Here is a 23,704-nt window from a genome sequence, read left to right on the forward strand (position 1 = left end):
ACAGAATGATTTCCTTACTCCAGGTTACTTATTACACTGGCTCCTGTACAGCTGGCACTGGAAAACTTTTGGTAACTCCAAAATCTCCTTTTTCCCAAAGTCCCACTCAATAAGAGATTAATAATACCCCTACTTTTATTTGCTGGTTAAGTTCTGTAAAAAGCCTTGGATATAATTACCGAAAATAAAAATCTGCTGGCTTCACAAGCTACTGTTCAGTACCAAACATCGTCCAGTTCATCTGACAAACATGTGCAGTATTTGTCATTGTTTTACCACATTCAAATTTGTCTGTTATCTAGACTTTGGATATGGTATGCCTGTTGTCACACATCGCCAACGCTTACAAACGTGAGACAGGGCCGTTAGCAGCAGTGATGCACGTTGAATTAAGGAGCTCTCCTCATTTTCTGTATGCTTTTTGCTTTATGCTTTACTGCCCTCTCCTGATTCGGCAGATGAACACAGGTGATGCTCCCTTCATTGTGAACAAATTCTTACAAAACTGATAAATGAAAAAAATGCAACTTCAGATTTATTTTTAAAAAGTTCATATTTCCAAACATTCATAACTCAGTTCTTTATAACCCATAGAAAAAGAGTTTCCATACAAATTCTAAATTAAACTCCTACCCTCCTGCTAATATATGATCTCTGAATTTGAGAGAACTCATTTTTTTTTTTAAATTTCTTTTTCTTTCCCAATCTATTCCTCCCTGTGACTTTGCCTGCAGTCTGCCAGAGGATGCCACATCCCTGCACCCGCCTCTACTCCGAGACCAAAAGCGTTCCCGTCTGGGAGGGAGGGGTTTGTCATTACTTGTAAGTGTCATGTTATAGTCTGGAATCTCCTTCAGTCGTGGCGCACGTGTTAGCACTTGTTAAAATTGACAGAACGCAGCTTTTGCTTCTGCCTCGCATATTGCACCAGAGTGCACATATGGAAGGAAACCTGGTGCTTACAGTTCAATCAGCATGAGGTTGATACTGCACTTCTCTCAAAATGTGACAAGTACAAAGAGACTAAAACAGATCACTTACCTTTTTCTCAGAATAATAGACATTTTTAGAAATGGTAGAGAAGATTGATGGTGTTCGTAGCTCAAGTTGTTGATGCAGATGTTCAGGTGTTCGCCGAGCTTGGCATTTGGATTGCAAACGTTTTATCAGTCACTGATGATGTCACCTCGACTGCTGATGAAACGTTTGCAATCCAGATGCCAAGCTCGGCGAACACCTGAACATCTGAATAATATACATTTTCCCAAATATTTCCAAAATCAATGACAACTCATGGGACCAGAGTGAGCACAAACCAGCACTAAGCACACAATATATTACAGTAATAATAATAATAATAATAATAATAATAATAATAATAATAATAATAATAATCGAGAGCAGCTTGGCTGTCTGGGTAAGCACTAGACTGTAACTGTAAGCAGCAGATGCAAGTGACTGAGCTTTCTTATTTGATGCTGGAAGACAGTTCGGTCAACACGGCGGCCCTGTACATCTTCAGTCTTGTGAACAGCTGGATGCCAAAGCAATTCCACACTGATGATTCCAGCTTATTGAAAGCCTGGGTAGCTTTGGAGGTTCTGGCGACCCCTTCATCATCTACTGTGCAATAGTTTGCTTCCCAAGTAGACGAGTTTGTCCATACAGCAAGGCAATAATCAAAAATGATGGCTTGGTAAACTGCATAGCTGGCAGTATATAATTACTGTCTTCTTCATCTTCTTCATGTTTACAGACAATCCAAAGTTTGCACATCCAGCAGAGGTCTAAGCTGTATTGCAGCTCTGTTTCTGTAGTAGCAGCTGCTGTATTTATGTTTTTATTGAAATGCCGTGGCTGTGAAATTTTTTTGTCAAGTTAAGACAAGTTTTGTCAAGTCTTTTGAACAGAACTGAGTAGACGTATAGGGGGCCAGTCTACTCATACTTCCAAGTATCACTGCTTTGCAGGCTTGATTTGTGGAATATTTACTCTACGAGTGCCTCAGTTGTAAAGTTATCATTACTTCACAGGTACAAACGGACCTACAAGGTCCAGCAGGATGTCTGTTACAGAGAGGTCTGTGAGATGATGCTTTCTAAGAAAACTCACAGTAAGTGTTTCTCGACACAACGTGTGCACTGATTTATTGTGTAAAGTGTCTGTTTTCCTACTCTGAGTTGTACAAGTGTTGCATGTAGATAACGACACCGGACACTGTGTTAAATTAACATTTTTTTCTCTTTTAACACAGACAGAAGAACTCAGAGGCAGCAGTGAACCATTGGTGTGTAAATTTATCACATTTTCTCAGCAAAAACATTCCCATTTCTTGTTAATTGTTAACTTTAGTCTGAATATTCAGGTCCATTTGCACGTTTTTGCATTGTTTTCTTAATGAGGTTAATCATTTTACATTTAGATTTGCACGTTATAGTCCTAAAAATTGCATTTACATTTACATTTATTCATTTAGCAGACACTTTTCTCCAAAGTAACGTACATCTCAGAGATTACAATTTGTGCATTACATTAGGATAAAGAGAGACATAGTTGCAGATGTCTGATTGTTAAGTACCCTTAGTTTGTTTCTTTCCACTACCTGCACCAGTGTTCATCACACGAATACCTGCAAAAAACTGAGAATAGACAAACCCTGATCACCTTCCTACAATTTTTTTTTTAGTTTACCTATTTACACTGAATACAATATCAGAAGTGAGCACAGATGAGACGATGCGATATGATACTATACGATATGGATACGAATGATATTGGACTCGAACGAGCAGCACTGAAAGGGTTTGAGTGTTACCTCTTGGGTAGATCTTATCAGGTGGTTTGGTGTGGCCTTCTGTCTTCACCCATAGGCTCTCCCAACTGGTATTCCACAGGGTTCAGTGATTTACTCCTCACTCTTCTCAGTCTACGTCTCTTACCTTGACTCTGTTATTGCCTCTCACATGTTCTCCTATCACTGGTATGCTAACAATTCACAGCTCTTCTCTTTTCTCACTCATGATCTCCTATCTGCTTCTTCACGGTGTAAACCTTCACTACTTATCTGTTTAAAAATCCTTGCTACTTATGAATTCTATATACAGCCATTTGTGTAATGTATGCTGGAAAAAAAAGGGGGTTTTGGACCAAGTGACTGTACTTTGAGAATCACATGTTTACATCTGTATTTCACCATCTGTTGGTAAAATGCATTTTTGGTTTACTCAGAATTGTATGTAGCTTTGAAGAAAAGCATATGCCAGATGAATAAATCTTAATGTAAATTATATGTAATGTGTGCCATCAACTTGCTGTCAAAACCTTTTTAAAATGTTCGCCATGCAGAGGATTTGATTTCTTTTCTCTCTTTCAATTGCCTCTACTAATCATTCAATGTTTTTTCATTGTTATGTGCTCAGGAAACTTTCCTCTGAATGTCTTCTGAAAGGAGTTGGTTTCTGTGCGACTGACTGAACCCATATGAAGTCACTATGGTTTCCAAGGACATCTTACTTCCATCTGGAACTGTTTAGCTTACACAGGGCCCACTGTCCCATTGCTGTGCCTTCAGTCATTTTCGGATCCATGATAATCCAGCAGTTCTGTTTGTGGTAGTGATTCTTCACACAGCTGAAGCGGCATTTACCTTTGGCTCTACAAATCAGCAGCAGCATTGAATAAATACATTCCTTAATTATTAAATGTTGATGATGGATTGGAACATTCTTATAAAATGGCAGTTTTGTCCCTCAGGGAATTTGGTATGCAGTATGATTGCATTGCCCCGTCATCACCTTACAACATAATATTTTTCATAAAAGGAACCTTTTCTGTGTATATGACTGTGATTTGTTTATGTAAAAACTATTGTTTTTCTTTTTTTTTTTTTTTTTTTTTTGTGAACTGTCCAGATGAGAAAAAGAACTGCCTGAAATTCATTCCAAAATAAATTTTCTTTAGAATTCCCTTGATTTCACTCTCTGTAAACCAAATTTCTGTGCTAGCTATCATGTAAATAGTGTTTATAGGTTTTTTTGTAGGTGAATATTTTAATAATAAAAAGGTAAAATATAATGTTTCTGTGTCATTTCTTTTGCTGGAAATATGAAAACAGAATTTTACGATGAATGAGATGATTGTTTTAAAATGTCCTCAGATTCTTTCTGAACTACTTTATCTGATTTTGATAATGTCTCTGAGTTACTGTATAGAAGTTATACTTTTTCACTTTGAAAAAACATACTCATCCAATATGATCACATCCACTAGACTTTTAATTTGTTGTCCAAAACAACGTATGTACTTTATCCATTCTAAATGGACATTTTCCTGGAACAGATCACGTCATGTACCATGTTCAAAGGCACAGAAAGAGGTCCTTTCATGGGCCACAAGATTTCAACTACAAGTCTAGGTTTCGAACTACAAATGCAGAGAATGTAACTGCCGCCTTAGTAGTGCTTTCTTTTTTCAAGAAAATTCAATCCTCGGCGCTGTTCAGCGCTCTGAACTTGTTCAGCCATTTGTGTCACTCTGGCGACAAGTGAATTACATGAAACTGTATTGAATTCAATTTTGAACTTTACAATGATTTAATTTCCCATTACACAGCTGGTTATTTTTACCACAGCTATTCGTTCAGGGTAAGTACCTAATTCAAGAGTATTACAATAGGAGGGCGGGATTCAGTCCTACAGGTTCAGTGAAGATTCAGAGAAGAAATGCTGACAACAGTTTTGTGAAATATGGTATTCCAGGTGACAGAGAGCCTGGTACAGACAAATTGCACAAACCAGAAAACCAGGAATATGAAAGCTGTTTATATAGCATCTGCTATACAGTGAATGCACTGACTTAAAAATAAAATGCGTTTTTTTTTTTTTTTTATTGCACTGCTTAGTGTGTTTAGTCTCGTGGGCGACGCTGAAACGAAGCCAAGCGCCTCGAAATCACACACTTGCTGGCGGCCTTCGAGAGCTCGCGCCCGCAGTAACGTGACAGGCGCGCTCCACGGACCACTGTGCGTGCGCGCCCCTGGCAGAAGATCCCCCCACCACCCCCACCCCCACGGAAAACGGGGGTGGAAGAGAAGAGAAGAGAGGAGAGGAGAGGAGAAGAAGAGGAAGGAGAGAAGCTTGAGGATTTGGAAGAATGGACTTGAGGAAGTGTCAGTACGCTTATATTGAGAAGTAATGCAGCCGCTTGGGTCGCGGGCACGCAGGAATACGTAAAGAACCCGGCCGTTGGTTGATTGGCGTACTTGCTGCGCGCGGCTGTGCTTGGCTGGTCGTACAGAGCTCTCTCTGAGGGGAGTTATACTAGTCGTGGGCTATGCTACTTCCCAAAGCTATTCGGCCACGTTGAGGCACAGACAGAGTTGGGAAAACTGCAAGTGAAGTGGAGCGCAGTGGGAGGAGGTGTATCTGGCAGCACGGCGGGGGCAGTGACCATGTTGGCGTCCCGCGGCTGGCGGCGTTCGGCGCGCGGGGCGCGAGGCGACTCCGGGGCCCTCCTCCTGTGCTTCGCGGGCTTCGTGCTGCTCGCGCTGGGAAGAGTGCGCTGCCAGCCCGGCGCGAGCTACGGCAGCAGCCCGAATGTGAATGTCTACATGGGCCAAGAAGAAGTGCAGAAACTTCTAGGTAGAACTCCTCACATTTTATTTTTATTACTTGTTGTATCTGACTGCAACTCTCCCAGTCTCTTCTTGTTGGGTGACTGAAAAGCTTGGTTGTATTAACTAGAGATAACACTCGACTCGCTTGACGCTCAGCAGTTCCACTTTGTAAAGCTGAGCAGCATTCGTCGTGGAAACAGTACTCCCTTTTTAATCATTATTAAAATAATGAAATCTAAGCATACCACACCATGATGAGGAAAAATACTTCAAAGATTTCGATTAGCAACAATCATGTCATTACAACGTATGTATGGTATGGCATGTAGTACGAAGCGAAAAATCATTTATGTTGTAACCTGGTCAGAATACACACAGAGTGTACATGTTGTATAATACAAAACATGCTGAGGCCTTTTTTTCAAAAACTTAATGTCTTTTCCATGTGCATAATCCAGTTCTGTTTTTTTTTTTATTTATTTATCCCTTCCCAATCCCAAAATACATAGATAAACATAACTTATAGATGCATTTCCCATATAATCTTGCCTTTGATTTTCTGTAGAAGAATGCTGTGGTGTACATGTACAGTGACTTGTGGGCTGGTATTTATAGGTATGAGCTGCATGTACAAGAATGCTTCATATTGCTTCAATTGCTTTTATCAATATGAAAACTAGGCAAAACTGGAAAACGTACAAATTATTATTACTTACATTCTGGATAGTTTATAAGTTGGGAAATAAATCTTATGTACACACACAGTTTTGAAATAAATGAGGTCATATTTTGCATAGTTCACTGGTGGTCTAGTCATTGATATCGCCGCACTTTCCTCACAGCTTGGTTGAACTTGCAGCTGAATGTTACATTTGCATGCCTTCATTTAAAGTACAAAGAGGCACGAAAGCGGCTACATTTTGCATTTGTATGCGGTTATGTTGGGGGGATGTGAAAAATAATTTTGCCACATGAACTTTCCATTATATTATTAAGACAGTTTATCATTCCTGGACATCTCCTCTAAAGACTGAACTGTGTATTCTGCCAATTTAGTGTTTGTGTTTGGAGTTAGTACCCTGCCAAAGCGGCTTGTGATGATACCCTGCGTTCTGGTATGCTCTCCTCAAATGGAAGAATGAACAGTTTTCGATCGGCTTAACAGTTATAATAAACCTCTAACGAGGATACTGAAGGAAGGAAAGAGCCTAGAGGTGTTAGAATCAAATTTGTTTTTTATTTTAGCTTTGCATTGAATTATTTGCAGCAGTTTGTCTGCTTAAATAGGGGCGGACATCAACCTGTGTTGTCAATGAGCGTTCTGAACTTAATGTGAAGAACTGGCCATTCAAGGTCCAGAGACCCTGCTAAGTAATACTTGGTCGAAGTTGGGGAGCGAATGCTCTCTACTGTCACATTCTTTTCTGGTAGTGTTTGTAGCTTGCACACCATGCATCACTGCTGGATACACATACTTAACTGAAAATGAAGTGGTAATGTTTTTAGTAAGGTTTAACGCATAAACCTGGGCAAAAAGACTAAGAACCTTAATTGTGGGTAGCAGTGGTAGCTTTATCACCTTAAGGCTGCTGAGTTTTGCATTTAGCCCTGTGGTGAGTTTTTGCGCATTTTTAGACTCTTTGTGTTGGTTGCTTCTTGATGTTGGAAGGACTGTTGACCTTTTGATGGTGTTCTTATGCTTCCTGGCATTGGTTTTGGAACACCGTAACAGTTTTTGTTTCAGTATGTGGTCACTGAAAATGATTGAGGGGAACTTCCATTTCATCTTAAAATTTTTGATGACTTAATTTCTAAATATTTTCACATTAACTTGTGATGATATTGCCTTTCGCTTCCAGTTTACATATTTCTAACATTTACTTTGTAAAAACATAATTTCATGTTTTTGGTCATGTAATTTACTTAGTAATCTTTACACGTTTTGTTTACAAAGTTATAATCATAGACTCAAAGATTGCGTTTCAGTGAAGAGAGGAAGTTAAATAGACTAAGTAGCTTTTTTTTTTACGAAAAGAACAAAGCTTATCCAGGAGTGACACATACAGCTGAGCACAGTGAATAGCATTCACCTAGATGACATACTTGCACACATCCTTATTTTGTGTAACTACCAACCGTTACATTAGGATGTACATTAGAAAATAAAGGGAATCCGCATGCCAAAAACCAATCATGGCAGCTTGGTGGAAGCTGGTTTTATGACTGAAAAGAGCTTAATTTCAAGACAAGCTCTTTTTTATTGCACTAAGGCAATTTTTATTTATTTTTTTAAAGAATATCAGTGAAGTTTTTTATGACTTGACAAAAAGTTTGGAAGCAAATGTACTCCCCACTCCATGAGCTACTGGGCTATGAACAATCTCCAGTAAGCTATTAGAAAATAGTATCCTGGCTGTATTAGTCTCTGTCACTGCACAGTTTTCTACTGCTGACTAGTACACAAAAAACCACTCCTGTTAGCCATTTGAATGAACTTTTCCAACTTCTTCTATCCTGTTCCAGTAAAGTTTTCTGTGTACAAAATTTTCATAAGTGATTCATGTATGGCTGTGAAAATAACAATGCTATCCATTTTCTGAGGACCTGATTATGGGGAACACTATGTTCACCATATGGGTATTTAAAATCTGTGTATAAGCTGGAAACCCTGACCGTTGCATTTGAGATTGACATATTCACAATACAATCTGACACTGTATGAGATACAGAATCTGTTACAAGGATGAGCTGTGGAAAATGTTTGCGCTCTCTTTATGTTCTGTGATTGATGACAGGCCTACCTGTAGTTGTCATTTTTGCATTTCTAAGGTAATTATTACAGTTGAGTTTATGGAACTTCCTTGAAATTTTGTTTCTGTATTCCATCATACCTTGTTTGCATTATAAACTGGAGACCTAGTGTGTTGTGTACATTTTGGGGAAGGAGATTCATATTATTCAAAATATTCCCATATTTTCATTGCTAAAGATTTCATCTCTTCCAAACTCACTTCTCCCATTAGCTCTTAAATTCATGTATTGTGTAAATGTTCATGTTCTTTAACTTTGAGGTCATAACTGTTGAATAATGGATAAACTTTCATGCTGCTGCTCATGTAATGTAAATGTTTAAAAAAAATTAGGAATGTGATTAGGAATGTTATTTGGATTAGCCTTTATGTAGCCACTCGTACATTTGTTCATGTAGTGGAAACTAACAAATTAACTGTTTTAGAATCACGCATCTGCATCTGTATCTCTCCTGATGTAATGTACACATTGTATTTTCTATGAGATGTATGTCACTTTGGAGAAAAGCATCTGCTAAATGAATAAATGTAAATGTTTATATGTAACTGGCAGAAAAGAGGTTCAATGGTGGAGAATAGAGATCTGAAGGTAGTGAGGAGCAGAACCATTTTGGAATTTGTAAGTCTTAAACTGCATCCTAGCAGTAATAGGAAGGCAGTAAAAAGACCAGTTTTATTAGCATAAAACTGTCTGCAGATTTCAGAAGCCCATATTTCATCTGTGAAGTTTTTAATATTGCCAAGATATTTTGATTTGGAGCTTATGTTTTCATTATCTCATCTGGAAGAGAATTTCTAATTGTGTCTGATTAGTCAGTCTTAGCTGAGAAGTGTTTTAAAGTTTCTTTTAATGGAATAAGATGGAAATGCACAGGAAGGAGGGAGATATCACACCTTTCTGCTTTTCTTATTCTTTACATTTTTATGTATACAGTTGTATGTAAGTCTTGTTTAATTTTGGTATTAATTACATTTTTTGTAAGGAATGTATTGGTGAAAAGAAAAAGCAAAAACTTTTTTTTCATTTGTACCCATATCTCAAGTTTCATTGGAAGTCAGATTTTGGTGATGGTGGTCAAATTCTGATATGAGTAACCAAATTTTAAAATGTTTTTTGCAGGTCTAATTAGATGTTTTAATTTAACCCTTTACACATTTTGTGAAGAGGTTGTAAAATTTGTGAAAAAAATCTCACCTTAAAGTTTCAGCTTTCTCAGTTTGAGAAAGATTTGGAAACGGGGGAAAGAAAACGAAGATAGAAGATACATCTGGTTTCAAAACTAATCAAAAATCACATCTTAAATCTGAGTTAAAGTTTTAAACTTGTTCATGATGAAATGATGATTGAATACTTTTGGAGACTGGTAGTGTGCATAAAATAACCAGGTAAATTAAATGGGGAAAGAATATTACATTGTGCTGGTTTTGTGCACTCTCTAAACTCAGGTATTTAATGATCCTTCTAAATCCCAAAGTATTTTTGTTGCTTGTTTTTAACTAGTGATATCTTTTTATTTACTCATTTTGCAGACACCTTTCTCCAGAATTAAGTACAACTCAGAGTAACAAAGCTGCATTTCACAACAAAGCGCTTTAGATGGAGAAATGCAGCTGTAAGTTTAACCAATACCACTGTTTGGCGGTGCAGATTAACTGCTTATAGAATTGAGTGTGATAAGTATGGTATGATCCAAATTTATGGAGTTGTTAGGATGTCAGAAGTGGATGAGAGAGATTTATTTTGAGATTGTTCTTGAATGCTAAAAGGTATTCAGCAATTGTTTGGGAGAGCGGGAGCTCATTCCACCACATTGGAGTCAAACCCTAAGAACCTATGGACTTTTGATTTTGAGAGGTGGAAAAGTGTAACGTTCTTGCTGGGATATAGAGTAAGGTTTTATAGGTTTCAGGGTGGTGTTGCTATTACCCTCTTGTAGCCCATAACCATAGTCTTATACTTGATACAAGCAGCCACCGAAAGTCAGTGGAGGATGATGAGAAGGGTAGAGACATGGGAATGTTTTGAAAAGTTTAATGTGACTTTTGCAGAAGCATTCTGAATTAGCTGTGTTGGCTTGATGGCAGAGACCAGAAGAAGAGAGAAGGGAATTGCAGTACTCCAGGCAAGATGTCAGCGTGGCATGAGTCAGGAGCTTTGTGGAGTGAAATGTGAGATATGGGTGAATTCTCCAATTCTTATATGTGAGTTCTCTGCAGGATTAAGTTATGGGTTCAGGGTACTGCAAAATGCAGAGACTTGAATAGATTGTTATGCCTAGGCTCTTGATTAATGAAGTGGATGAAATTAGTGAAATGTCTGGTTTTATGGAGTTCCTGCAAGGAGGTAGAGGGTCTCAGTTTTGGAAGACTGAGTGGTGGTCAGTCATCCAAGCAGTGATGTCCAAGAGGCAAGCTGGAATGCAGTGGGATATCTTTGACTGTATCTTCAGCATAGGAGTGATAAGAGCCTGTGAGAGGTAATGACAGAACCAAGGGAAGAAATGTAGATAAACAGTAAGGGACCCCACACAGAGCCCTGCAGTACATCACTTGAGAGAAACTAAAGGGAATACTGAGCCATGCCAAATTACCTGGTAAGATCTAGACGGTAGGTAAGACTCATACCATGGTTCCTTGTGGAAGAAATAAGTGCAGCAGAGGAGCTGTTAAGTCTGAGACCTGCATTTTGTTGTTGTTTTCCTGTTTAGCAGCAGCAGCATTAACACGAAGGGCAAGCAAACAGGCTACAAGTGGGGCATGTTGTGGAGAGAAGGGCAGGATTGGTAGTGGGACTTTTTTGATGTTATCTATGCCAAGCTTTCTTCTGTGGATTTAATGCATTCATTATATTTTCTCTGAAATGTATGCTTTGGAGGAAAGCACTTGATAAATGTATAAATATAATGTAATATGGAGAGATATGAGTATCCAGATGTGTGGTGGGTTATATTACACATATGCAGTGCTCAATCTAAATTTTCAAGTGTGGCTTTTGCATAAAATGTAAATGTACTAAGTGAAGAGCTAAGTACCAATGTCCTCACTAGGGGTTCTGTACCATCATGTCACTCTCACTGTCAAGTTATTGCTGGACTTGTTAGGTTAGCCAAATAAAAGGTTGGTCAGACACCAGTAGAGCTTTCAAATTTATACATTTTAGGATTCCTTTTTAACTCTGCTAGCATAGTGACTTTCATGTTTAGAAACATGCAGTACTGACACCATAGTCATTTTTCTGAGATGAAATATAATGTTAGATACCTCAGTTGGTATGCCTTAGCTTCCTTCTTCCTTTGGCGTAAATGCAGTTGTCATGTCTTCAGAAACTGAAGCTCATTGTTTAAGAGGAAACTATAGGGAAAAGGTTCTTAAGCAGGTTTCTGTTTATATATGCCAGAAACTGGCGAGTAATGGGTGGAGGGGTCCTTTTCCTTAGGGAATCAGTTGAAAACACTCTTGGAGGGGGAAGATGGATAAAAGCAGTTTGGGATTAATCTGCTCTGTTTCATAAACCTGCTGTATCAGTGTGGGACAGCTGGTAGCGTAGTGGTTAGAGTTGCTGCCTTTCGACCCAAAGGTCCCAGGTTTGATCTCCAGCTGTAGTACCCTTGAGCAAGGTGCTTACCCTAAAATAGCTCCAGTAAAATTATCCAGCTGTATAAATGGGTAAATGATTGTAAGCATGTAATAATTGTGACCTTAACATTGTAAGTTGCTTTGGAGCGTCAGCTAAATGAATAAATGTAATTTTTCATTACAAAGCTGTACTGTTCTCATTGTAGTTTATATTTTTTACTTCACACAGAAATCGTTCATGTCATGGTATGCAGGGCATGAAGTATGGGTGTTTGCCAGTTGTAGAGTGAATAAAGCACTGACTTCCACAGAAAAAAACACCAAGTTTTGACATTCTGAATGTTTTCGTATTGCCATTACAAATTCTTGTTTCTCTTGATACAGTCACCTGTGAGCAACATTGACACCCATAACAGAAATGCTGAGAACTACATAGGATTCTGGGCTTCAGTAGGCCTGGTTCAGTAGAGCATGTAAGGCACCCCAATCTGCCTAGTTTTCAACCTCTGTCTCCACCATCCATTTCTTCCTTCCTGTCAGTGTTCCAGAATAATAAATTTGTGATGGTTCCTTCAGCTTTTTTTTTTTTTTATTTTATTATAAATAAAATACTGTGATCCTTAAAACAGAAAACACATTTTTCCTTTGAAAATTCAGTCAATTTAGTCTTGATTCTTAGTGCCTGAATACCTCTGTTAATAAAGCAAGTTGCATTTTAGAATACTCAATTTGTAATGCACAGATTGTATTTCTCTGAGATGTATGTCGCTTTGGAGAAAAGCGTCTGCTAGTTGAATAAATGTAAATGTCAGTATTTGCATAAATAATTTAGCTTTTAGTGATGTATACAACTTATTATTTCCACTTATTAATGGCATTATTTTGTTCCGTGAAATCACCCCTTTAGGTGAATCCAGTGTGAGGGGATCCAATTGCTAGGATTTCTTGTAAAAATAGTTGACGTCTGTGCAGAAAATATATGGCCTAAAATGTATAGCTTCCTTTAATGTTATATTTTCATTGTTTACCTGTAACTGATTGTCCAGTGCTGGGTTGCACTCTGCAGATTGTCCTGAAAGCATACAGCATGAGTTACAGTGACCCCTCTACAAAGATACTTTGATAATTTGGCTGATAATCACTGTGGATTATGACACAAAGAAATAAAGTTCAGAAGATCACTGTGACTTTCATTCAGAAGTATGCTGACAGCATCCTGTTTGAGTTACTGTGTAGCTTTAGTAATAAATGTTTGGCACAAGATCTTTATTTGGTTGAGATTAAGGTTTTATACTAGTGTAAGGGATGTTATAGAAGCTATGTTATATCATTTAAATGATTAATGGTTAGATTTTTACTTATTTAGGTAGCAAAGTGGTTAGAGCTGCTGCCTTTTACTTATAGAACCCAGGTTGGAATCTCATCTGCTGTTTTACTATCCTTCAGTAAGGTAGTTGCCCATACACACGCATATTAGCTGAAGCCGCTTGTCCCAGGTGGGGTTGCGGCGAGCCAGAGTCTAACCCTGCAACACAGAGCATAGGGCTGGAGGAGGAGGGGAAACACCCAGGATGGGGCGCCAGTCCATCTCAAGGCACCCCAAGCCGGACTTGAGCCCCAGACCCACCAGAGAGCAGGGTCCGGCCAAACCCACTGCACCACCGCACCCCCTGCCCTGAATGGTTAGAGTAAAAATTGGCACACTGTGTAAATGTAAGTAGCTTAACATTGTCATCAGCTTTGGTGGAAAACATCAGTAAAATGAATTAATACTGCTGAATTCACTTTCATTTGTGATTTGCAGTATATTTACTTTTGCAATTGCAAATGTGGTAGGAAGTATATAGTTGGTTTTGTTATGGAAGAGGTCCTAGTCTTTGACTGACTGAAGTAATATCTGAAGGTTTTTCATGTTGCTGGTTTGTTGTTTCCTGGTTTTCAGTTGATCACTGATGGTGAGGCCACAGTGCGCTCATACCCTTAAAATAAGTTTGATTTCCTTTGTTCCATAAAGCTTCTGTGTAACTGCAAATATAAAGCTTTAATTTTTTTTTTTTAACAAGTTCTAAATCTTGATTTGATGAAGGCAGGGGGAAACAAATGCCAAGTACATATGTGTACATTTTCAGTAACTGTAGAGTGTGTGTGTGTCGGGGGGTGTTCTTTCATATATATCAGACAACTAAGCTAGTTTTCACTAGAAGTTGCTTTGCTGAACATAAATTACCTAATTTAAGAAATGGAAGTTGAAACAGTAGTAAGATGTGTTCCATGCACTCCATACTTTTCTACAATTTTCAAATGTTAAACATCCTTAATTTGGGATGTGCAGTTCGGGGCATGATTTGTTGTGTTTAAAGTATATTTGCAAAATGTGTAATTTCCATGTTCAGGCCAGAGGTGCAGTATTTCTGGTCATATGTACTGTCTTACACTGAAGGTTGTCCTGATCGGAGGCCTGACTAATATGGTCTTGTGCCTCCCCCTGCATTTGCCACTCTGGATCAACAAGCTCTATTAGGGCTTCACAAGGCTCCTCATTGGGATCAGTTCTTGTTGCCTTGTGTCAAGGAGCAACTTGAAACTGTATTTCCCCAGTTGTCAACTTGCACGTGTTCTGAATGAGGAATGGGCCCAGTTAAGAATGAATTTAGTGTTTCTGTCAAAGGCGTTGGCAGCGTTTGAGACTTCTAAGGAAAGGGAATATAGTGGTGTTGGAGGGATGGGAAAAAGTTTGACAATTTCCACCAGAGAAACAGGTCGTGATCTTAAGCTTTTAATTCAAGGAACTGTATGCTTGTTTTGTTGCTGTCTGTTTTCTTTATGTGACTTGTGCTGAAGTTACAGCTAATCAGGCATGCGCAATGTGCTTGAACTTTTTCATCCTCCTTCCTTCACCCATCAAAAGTTTTTTAAATGGCTTCCCACAAAGTTTTCTTCCCCAGTGTTTTCTGTGTTTTTGTCTGCTTCCCATAGACTGTTTTTAAGGAAGCTCCTTGTTGTGCTGTGTTGTATAACATGTAATGGAAAGATGAGTCAGTAACAGGTTCTGTATTGTTCCATATGTTTATGTGTTAGTCTTGATGTCAGTGTCAACACCAGGAAGGGGATATAAATTTTTGGGACCAGTTTTTGTCTGTTTTCTCTGCCCTCAAGGCCTTTTCAGGGCTTTTGATTTGTCTTTTGTGTTGTCACTGACTTCAAGGGTCTTTCATCATCTATTGTGGATTTCTTCAGTTAAGTCTTATGTTGTATGTAATGAATGTACTTAAGGAATTAAAAATTTCTTGCTCCTCTTTGGGTTATGTGTATAAGGTCTACAGTATAAATTATGTAAAATTACAACCACCCAAAGGTTAGCCTACTGCTAACACTACTCTCCATTTATGTGGATGCTCAAAAAAACATTTTCCTAAAATGTTATCTGCTTTTGTGTTCTCTATCTGAATTGAAGTGAAATCAAATCCAATTAAAACAAGTAGTATAGATATTAAATCTCTTCAGTGCTTGTTCGGTGGTATTCTGACTCGAAGGTCTTATTTCCCGTGGTTAGTTCTTTGATCAGCCGTGTGTAAAATAACTTGCTTGCAGGGGTGAAAATAAGACCTCCATGGTAAGTTCTGGCAAGCTTAGTATAAAAACAGATTGGGGATCAAATAACACAAAGAGTGCATTACATCAACAGAAGGAGGGATTTAGATGCAGATGCATGATTGTAGAGTGCATTCAGTTTGTCACATTCCATCATATGAACCAGTATACACCAGTATATATCACAGAAGTACCTGCATACAGGCTTTTCCATTATTAAACAAATTATTACATTTACTTCTATTAATTTAGAAGATGCTTTTCTCCAAGGAAGCTTCCAGTGAACACTATGTAGTGTTATCAGCCCATACCTTATTTACCTAAGGTGACTTAGATGCATCAGTGGAATGTCAAACTTTGAATTGAAACTGATGCCCAGTCTTGTTGGAACAGATTCATGCAACTTAGAATGAAAATCATCTCTGGCATATAGAATTCCACATTGATCAGAATTATTTGTGATTGTAATGATAACAATACAAACCATATAAGCAATGTAAATAAATGAAAGACATTGGATATTATGAGCTGCTGTTTTTGTGCGAGCAGAATGCTGTGATGGTGCAGTGGTAATGCTGATGCTTCACAGTTCCAGAGTTGCATGTTTGAGCATAGGTTTGAATCCAGCTCAGAGTGTGGGAATTTGCATGTTCTACTCTATGTTTGCAATCCTGATGTGTGGAAAAAGGCATTGGTAAACAAATTCTTTACCCTCCCTTACCATGAAAACCGCACAGTGGTTGCTGAGCGTCAGCATGTACTCAGTGGCAGTTCCTTATCCATCTTCCTGTAGAGGCAAGAAAGGTTTTGTAGTAGAAATTATAGGATGTACTCTGTTAAATGGAAGGCATTTATCTTGCCTCAGTGTAATTTTAATTACTACTAAGCCCACAGTGAGAACTTAGGGAGTTAAGAGAGATTTAAATATCAGGACTCCGCTTTAAATTTTTGTGTTTGGATGTTCACGGAACAAGTACATCTCACCTTCTGCACCTGCTCAGTTTTTGAAAATATTGGAAGTAGAAAAATAAGTAGTAAGTTTAATGTATCCTTGTAAATTGTAATCTTAAAGCAACGTTATCAGGGTATCGCATTAAAGGACACATACTTAAAAAAAAGACTCCAGTATAAAGAAAATGCCCAAAATAGCAAGATATTAGGGCTGTTTTGCTTTATTTCTGACAACTTCAGGCACTCTCTAGCAGGAAAATGATTTTGAAAAGAAAATGTCATAGATGATGCAATTAGTGACATTGTTTCTTCATTATGATAAGTCTTTTTTTTTTTTTTGTGTGTTGAATTTAATATTTTGTATTATCTACCTGTTCGGAAAGGTATGAAAACAATTGTAGCTGTCTATGAAAATTTAAGCGCCTCTCCTTGACAAGTCGAACAACTGTTAATGTTGAGTTCTGAATTTTATACTGGCTTTTCTAGGATGAGCATGGCATTTAAGGCAGGTAGTGTAGTGGATATGGACTTGTAACCTGACAGTTGTTGGTTCAAAATGTGGCTGATCTGGCTATAAAGGCCAGTTCTTGTACCTGCTTAGATCTCAGGAAGTGCAAAAAATTCTTCAGAAACATGTCAGGAAAAGTAGATGTTCAGGAAGCTAGTGTTTAGTAATTCCATAGAAGGCAAGCACTGTGATAATTTTGATAGTGTCACAAAATGTAACCCCATTGTTGTCAGGTAACATTTCTATGAAACAGCACTTTTCTCAAAATAAACCTCTGCGCTTGCATCGTCGTGAAGTAAACTTCAAGCAGGAAAACATATTTCACACATAATGAACAGACAATCTTATGCAGAACCACCTCTTTTCGGTTTTTATCAAGCCTTATCCTTATGGGCAAGCACACAAAGGTTTTGCAGTGCTCCATAAGCAGTTAATAACAATAGCACTTGAAAAGAAGGCTAAATTTGTTTAATCTTTTGCATTAATGAAACAACTACTTAAATAATAACTTAAACAATAGAAATTAATCAGTATGCAGAAGCAGATGCCCTGGTGTGTCCCTTCTAAATATCTGCAAAATGAATACACGCATTTTCGGAACCGCTTGTCCCATATGGGGTCGCGGGGGAGCCGAAGCCTAACCCAGCAACGCAGGACGTAAGGCTGGAGGGGGAGGGAACGCACCCAGGACGGGACACCAGTCCACCGCAAGGCACCCCAAGCGAGACTCGAACCCCAGACCCACCGGTGAGCAGGACCCAATCCAACCCACTGCGCCACCGCGCCCCCCTCGTAAAATGAATAATGCTTTTTTTAAAAAAATGAATGGGATTTTGAAAGTTATGGTAAGTTTTTGTATATCCTAAAAATTCTAATCATCTTTTAGATGAGAAATACAGGTTTAAATCCTGAGCCTGTTAACTTTGGTCTTGATAATTTACTAGATATTTTAAATCAGTTTATGTTACATGGGAGACCCGTTCTATAGATAATTATGGAGTGTATGCTGTGTAAATGCCCCAGACAATATTCTCTGTGTTATTACCTGTTGCTGTTGTCTGAGAAGCAGAAATTAGGTGGGAGAGGTTTTTCCACACATGGTCTGGACTAATCCAGCACCACAGTATGGCCTGCTATGCCAATGCTCTACCTCTATATAGTAGTGCCGAGTCTCACACCACATGCCTCGGGGTAGTGGCCAGTGGAGTCTGCCCACTTCTGGTTGTCTGTCTACACTATACTCCTTCAGCTATGGAGGCCTGTGCCAGGAATTATTAATGAATTCAAAGTGACTCTGTAAAACATATGGTAATGGTAACTTGCTGAAGGGGTTTAAGGTCAGGGCAGAAGTCAATGAATATAATATATTGTTTGAGCAGAAGAACTGATTAATTATGTCTGCAGTGCAGTATGAGCCTTCACAGCCCATGGTGACACAATAGACAGTTTAACATCCTGAGAATGAAGCCCTGTCTTCCCCTTACTTTTCCTCTCGTGCCGATGTCTTTACCAGCATATTCCTCTAAAATATTTCAGGGAAAATGTGGCTCGATAGGGAATCCTACTTCAGGTTTGAGCTTTTGTCCTTTATTGCTTTTGTCCATGCAACCAGAGACTGCAGGCCCAACCGAGTAGTAAATGTTGTGATTTTCCCATGTTCTCTCCCCAGAGTTACTGAGGCTCCAGGACCCTTTCTTTGTTTGTTGCTTAGTTGACACTTATCCAAGACAACTCATAACTGCATCAGTTTACAGAGCTACTTAGTAATAGTGAAGCAATTAGGGTTAGGTGCCTTTCCCCAAGGGAATTACAAAAAGGTCCTTCAGTAACATCAGTAACTGGCAATCTTCAAGTTATAAGTCTATATCTATAACTATTATGCTGCCAGTGTCCCTCCAAAGTCAATGTTTTGGAATAATGTGCCCTAGGTAGGGTGTGCCTTCACCATAGCTGCAGTTAAATGTTATTTCATTCAGTACATTTCTATCAAGGATTTTAAAAAAGGAACTATGGTCCATAAATCTCTTCAGTAGAGTACCAGGGGACTTGAAAATGAGCCTGTCAACATCAGAGGGATAATTACAAGTAAAGTTGCTTTTTCTCTGTAGGAGCTCTTTCTGCTCAAGAAGAAGCCTACTGCCATTCAGCTGTGGTTGTCGTCATTCACAATGAACCATGTCATGCACTATCAAGTACTTAAGGTTACTCCTGCTGCATTGGCTCAAGGTTTTAACTAAAACTTCCCATTTCAATGGCTCTGTTTTTCTCCCTACAGCTCTTTCCCATTTCCCCCAGGCTTCACACAAGTGTGCAGCAGTTTGCCGAGGGGGTTTTCATTGTGTATATCTCCTTCCAGTAACACTATGTGTATACATGTAAAACATTAGTTTTGCAAATATCTTTTAATATCAACTAGTATTAGCTTTACATTCAGCTTAGTTCCTGTATCTTATAGGTATGTAAAAATATTTGTGAACAAATAAAAAATGCTTGTTTTATCTTGCATTTCATGCCATCTACTAGTAACAGTGCAGCCATCAGTACAACTTTTATGGTAACATTTCATCCCTCCAGAAAGGAAACATTACAAAAAGATCAAGTATTAATACTAAGTTTGAACAAAAATAGAATCTAAGAGACCTAGGTAAAATGGTCAGGGAAAATGTGCAAAAAGTTTATAACTGAAACATTAAGTTGTAACACTTCTGCTTTGATAAATGAATCAATAATACAGGCTACACTTAGACATGTAATCGTTCTAATAGTCCTAAAGCTTTGATTGTCATTATGAATTCTAAGCACAGCATCTGTCAGTGGGGTTTCAGTATACCGCATGGACTGAACATATCAAGAACTAAAATCATTTTGTTAAAAGATTGTGAGAAAAGGTCAATGAATGAATGAATGGTATGTATGAATGAATGTAGTGTGAAAATATTTAACATGCTAGTGTTCAAGCTTTGATTACAATGACTTTCAGTTTATTAGTAAATATCAGTAAGCCTAGTACTGAATTTATATACTCCAGGCTCTCTGTGGAACACCTTTCAGAAACAGAAATGAGACTGCAAAGAATCCAAAGCACATCATATCACATCAGATAGCTTCAAACTGACCAGACAGGTATATCAAAGGTTCATTTTAAAAAGAGTGCTGCCTCTGCCATCCAGTTTCACAGTTAAAATGCAATAACTGTTTGAAGTGGCGCTTGTTAAACGGAGCGCTAACAATAAAATGAAGACTGGCAATGTTGGCATGAAATTGCATGAGGTATGTAATGACCAAATGTAACAATGCAATATCCTTTGGCTAATTACAGAAGCATGGGGACCAGACCGCAACATTAGTAGGACTGGCCACAACAGGCCTCTTATTCTTCTACCTGCAGTCAAACTGGACACTTAGTTGGTGTTGAGCTTTTAATGTCAACAGGCAGCCAAGGTCTTGAAGTAAAGTCACATCTGAAAGCGTTTTCCTTCTCCATGTTGAGGCTGCCAGCATTGAGCCTCTGTCATAACCACCACACCTGTTTGGAATTAAGCTGATTGCTTTCCAGTGCCCTTGTGACGTGACCTTGCAACAGCATGGCAGGTTCTGCTGCAGAGCATATTAATGACCTTAACACTTTGTCTGAATATGGCATGGTCTGCGTGAAACAAATAAGATCTCCTCTGATGATAAATTTAGGATATTTTGTGGTCTCATCTTGTGGTATAGCAACAAGTGTCTATTAATAGCTGAAATACATCTTTGACATGTATGCTTTCACATAAACTCTCATAAGGTGTGAGGTGCTTTGAGTTTTTAAAGCTCTTTCCATTTAGATTTTTGTTTGTTTGAAACTGCATAGGTAAACATAGATACTTTTTTGAGACTTATGTTAGTGCAATATCTTTTGGTTTTTGTTTGCTTTGCAGTAAAATTCCTCTAGCTGGCTTTCTGTTGTTTTGCTTTTATTTCAGTTTAAAAATTCAAGACACTTTTTCAAGTCCAGTTCAATGTTACTTGCTGCAATCTTAAAAGCTTGCTTTAATGCAGTTAATTTCATTTAATTTGTTACTCTGTCTTATGTGACAGTTATTGTTTCTGATTTTGGTCTTTATTTCACTGCGATACATATTCTTGATCCGCTGTCATTGCTTTCCTGATAAAGACATACAGATTATCTGCATTTTAAGACTTTCAGAATCATCTTGCTCAACTCCTTCTTTTTGCCACCAAGACTCCATGAATTCCTTCCTGGGCTATTATTTTGCTGATGAAAGCTCTAAGTGACCTGAGGAAGACCTGAGAAAGTTTGCCTTCTATCTTATACCTCTTGTTCACAGGTTATGTTTTGCTTAAACCCTACACTTTTTGAACTGCTTACCTCAAAACTGCAAAATTTTTGGTAAATTAGTAAACCTTGAATGTTTGCAGTTGAAGGATGCAGGCAGGAGTCTTGAAGTCACATTGTTACTTTAGCACAGGTAATGATAAGTGGGGTAGTTGATCTTGCACAACTCAAGCTATTGCAAACCACACATAATGTGGCCCAATTATCCCCAGGGTCACAGCTGTTTTTGTGCTCACTTTGTGCACCTTTTCCTTCTCATTAAACCACAAAGAGAAGGTAGCCGAAGCTCAGATTGCTTAATTACCCTGACCTTGGTCTTGCACTGAGCACACCCTAAACCTAGGACACTCTAACCTTCCCTTTTCATCCTGTATTTACTCTTTAGAGGAGCTTTAGCACATCGTACAGTTCTGTGTCTGTGGTTCATGGTGTAATAGAGCAGAAATAGTCTGTAGGGTTTATTAAAGTATTGCATAATAGTCTTAACAGACAGTATAAATAAATCAGAGTAACTAAAATAGCGTGTGCTGTTCAGGAATTTAATATTTGAAGTGTTTTCCATTTCAGGAAGAAATGTCTCTTTTAAGGTAATTGAGAACTGCTCAATCAGCTTAATATCATTATATTAAACAGTGAAGCTACAGAGACAGAGACCTGCTCATTGACCATATCAGAACATTTCCAGTTACAGCTGAGGCACGTAGGAATACTTATAAAAGAAGTGCAAAAGTTATTAACCCATTGTTGCAGTCATCTAGTAGGAACAAAATGCCTACTTTAGATAACAGATTTGGGGTTGGAAACCAGACATAAATGGCCCACATTTTCTCTTTAAAACTGTGGTCCAGATGTTTGAGTCAGCTGACTGTTTTGAGAAGGCAGTTGTCTATGGTATTAGAGGTCAGTTTCTCTTGTCTTTCGCTTCTGTTTCTTAAGGAGAGAGGTTATCTGAACTCCTTTGCTAGTCTGTAGCCACAGAGCTTTAATTGGAAGTCCGGTTCCAGTGCTCGCTAGTCATGGATCTGCCTTTGCTTCCCAGTATCAGTTGATACCAGTGTTGTAGCAGCAGTAACAACAGTCGTAGCTGAGATTGGCACAGGGTTCCATTATTGGTGACCTCGAGTGTTTGTTTAAGGGGGAATAACCACACCAGTCGGTTCACACCCTGTCTACAATGTTTTGTTTGTCATCTGTCCTCTGCTTCTGCAGTGACGGCCTTCTTTATAATTGAAGTTCCCATATGAACATAAAAATTCCAAAGGTGTCCTGTGCACATTGACCTCAGTTTGAGTGCATTCTACCTCTTTCTACCTCTGGACTGAGTTGACTGTGGGCTTATACCTTACATCATCCACTGCTCATGCCTGTTTCTGCTTGAGGAGGAGGAAGATTGCCCCGGAGTATTTTTAGTTCTGTCTATTATACGTTGTCCTCTGTGTTCACACCGTGGTCCAGGACAAGGGCTATTTTACTCCTATGTATGTCCTGAACATCCATCCATCCATCTTCCTCCGCTATCCGGGGCCGGGTCGCGGGGGGAGCAGTCCGAGCAGAGTCCTCCAGACTTCCCTCTCCCCGCACACCTCCTCCAGTTCCTCTGGGGAAACCCCAAGGCGTTCCCAGGCCAGCCGGGAGACATAGTCTCTCCAACGTGTCCTGGGTCTGCCCCGAGGCCTCCTCCTCCCAGTGGGACAAGCCCGGAACACCTCACCAGGGAGGCGTCCAGGAGGCATCCGGAACAGATGCCCGAGCCACCTCAATTGGCTCCTCTCGATGCGGAGGAGCAGCGGCTCTACTCCGAGCTCCTCCCGGGTGTCTGAGCTCCTCACCCTATATGTCCTGAACATATTGTGGAAATGATAATACAGTTGACTTTGACTTTGATTGTGCTCACCACAGCGTTTTGAATCTCATCCATCAAGGGTGGTAGACGGGGATCTAGCAGTCGCTCAAACAATGCCTGTATGTGGCTTTTCTTTCTGTCTCAGTTTTCTGATGGTCCCCGGTTTTTATTTGGAAACAGTGCGCCTTTTATTAGGGTAGCAGGTATCTGAAAGAAACAGCTTTTGAGGTTGAAATAAATAGGGAAGGTTTGAGGGTAATGGAAGAATTCAGGTCACTGCTTGAGTTATCCTTTTTCATGTCCTGTGTTATATTTCAGGATTTTGTATTTTTAGTAGGCATAATGGAATATATTGAAATATTAAATGGGTTTAAGTTCCGTTGTCAGTCCACTTTCACAGCTACATAGTGTCTGCAGAAACTTCTGGCCTCCACTTTTGTGCTTGGTGTTGAAATGTGTGTATCTGTCTGTCTGT

At 38.9% G+C, this 23,704-nt stretch overlaps 2 protein-coding genes across 2 annotated transcripts in view; both read left to right on the top strand.

Annotated features, from left to right (window-relative positions):
* sned1 (sushi, nidogen and EGF-like domains 1) overlaps nt 1-3,841 on the top strand; it is a 38,415-nt gene extending 34,574 nt beyond the window's left edge. Inside the window, exons 29-32 of the mRNA XM_018738409.2 lie at nt 735-822; nt 2,034-2,113; nt 2,255-2,287; nt 3,420-3,841. Of these exons, the coding sequence (XP_018593925.1) occupies nt 735-822; nt 2,034-2,113; nt 2,255-2,280 (194 nt within the window). The 3' untranslated portion in view covers nt 2,281-2,287; nt 3,420-3,841. The remainder of the gene's footprint in view (nt 1-734; nt 823-2,033; nt 2,114-2,254; nt 2,288-3,419) is intronic.
* A 1,262-nt stretch (nt 3,842-5,103) lies between these two features.
* The window catches only part of ryk (receptor like tyrosine kinase), a 38,287-nt gene continuing 19,686 nt past the window's right edge, over nt 5,104-23,704 (top strand). The window contains exon 1 of the mRNA XM_018738539.2: nt 5,104-5,639. Coding sequence (XP_018594055.2) covers nt 5,450-5,639 — 190 coding nt within the window. The 5' untranslated portion in view covers nt 5,104-5,449. The remainder of the gene's footprint in view (nt 5,640-23,704) is intronic.

This window comes from Scleropages formosus, chromosome 3 (genome assembly GCF_900964775.1).
Source record: "Scleropages formosus chromosome 3, fSclFor1.1, whole genome shotgun sequence".
NCBI classification, from domain to species: domain Eukaryota; kingdom Metazoa; phylum Chordata; class Actinopteri; order Osteoglossiformes; family Osteoglossidae; genus Scleropages; species Scleropages formosus.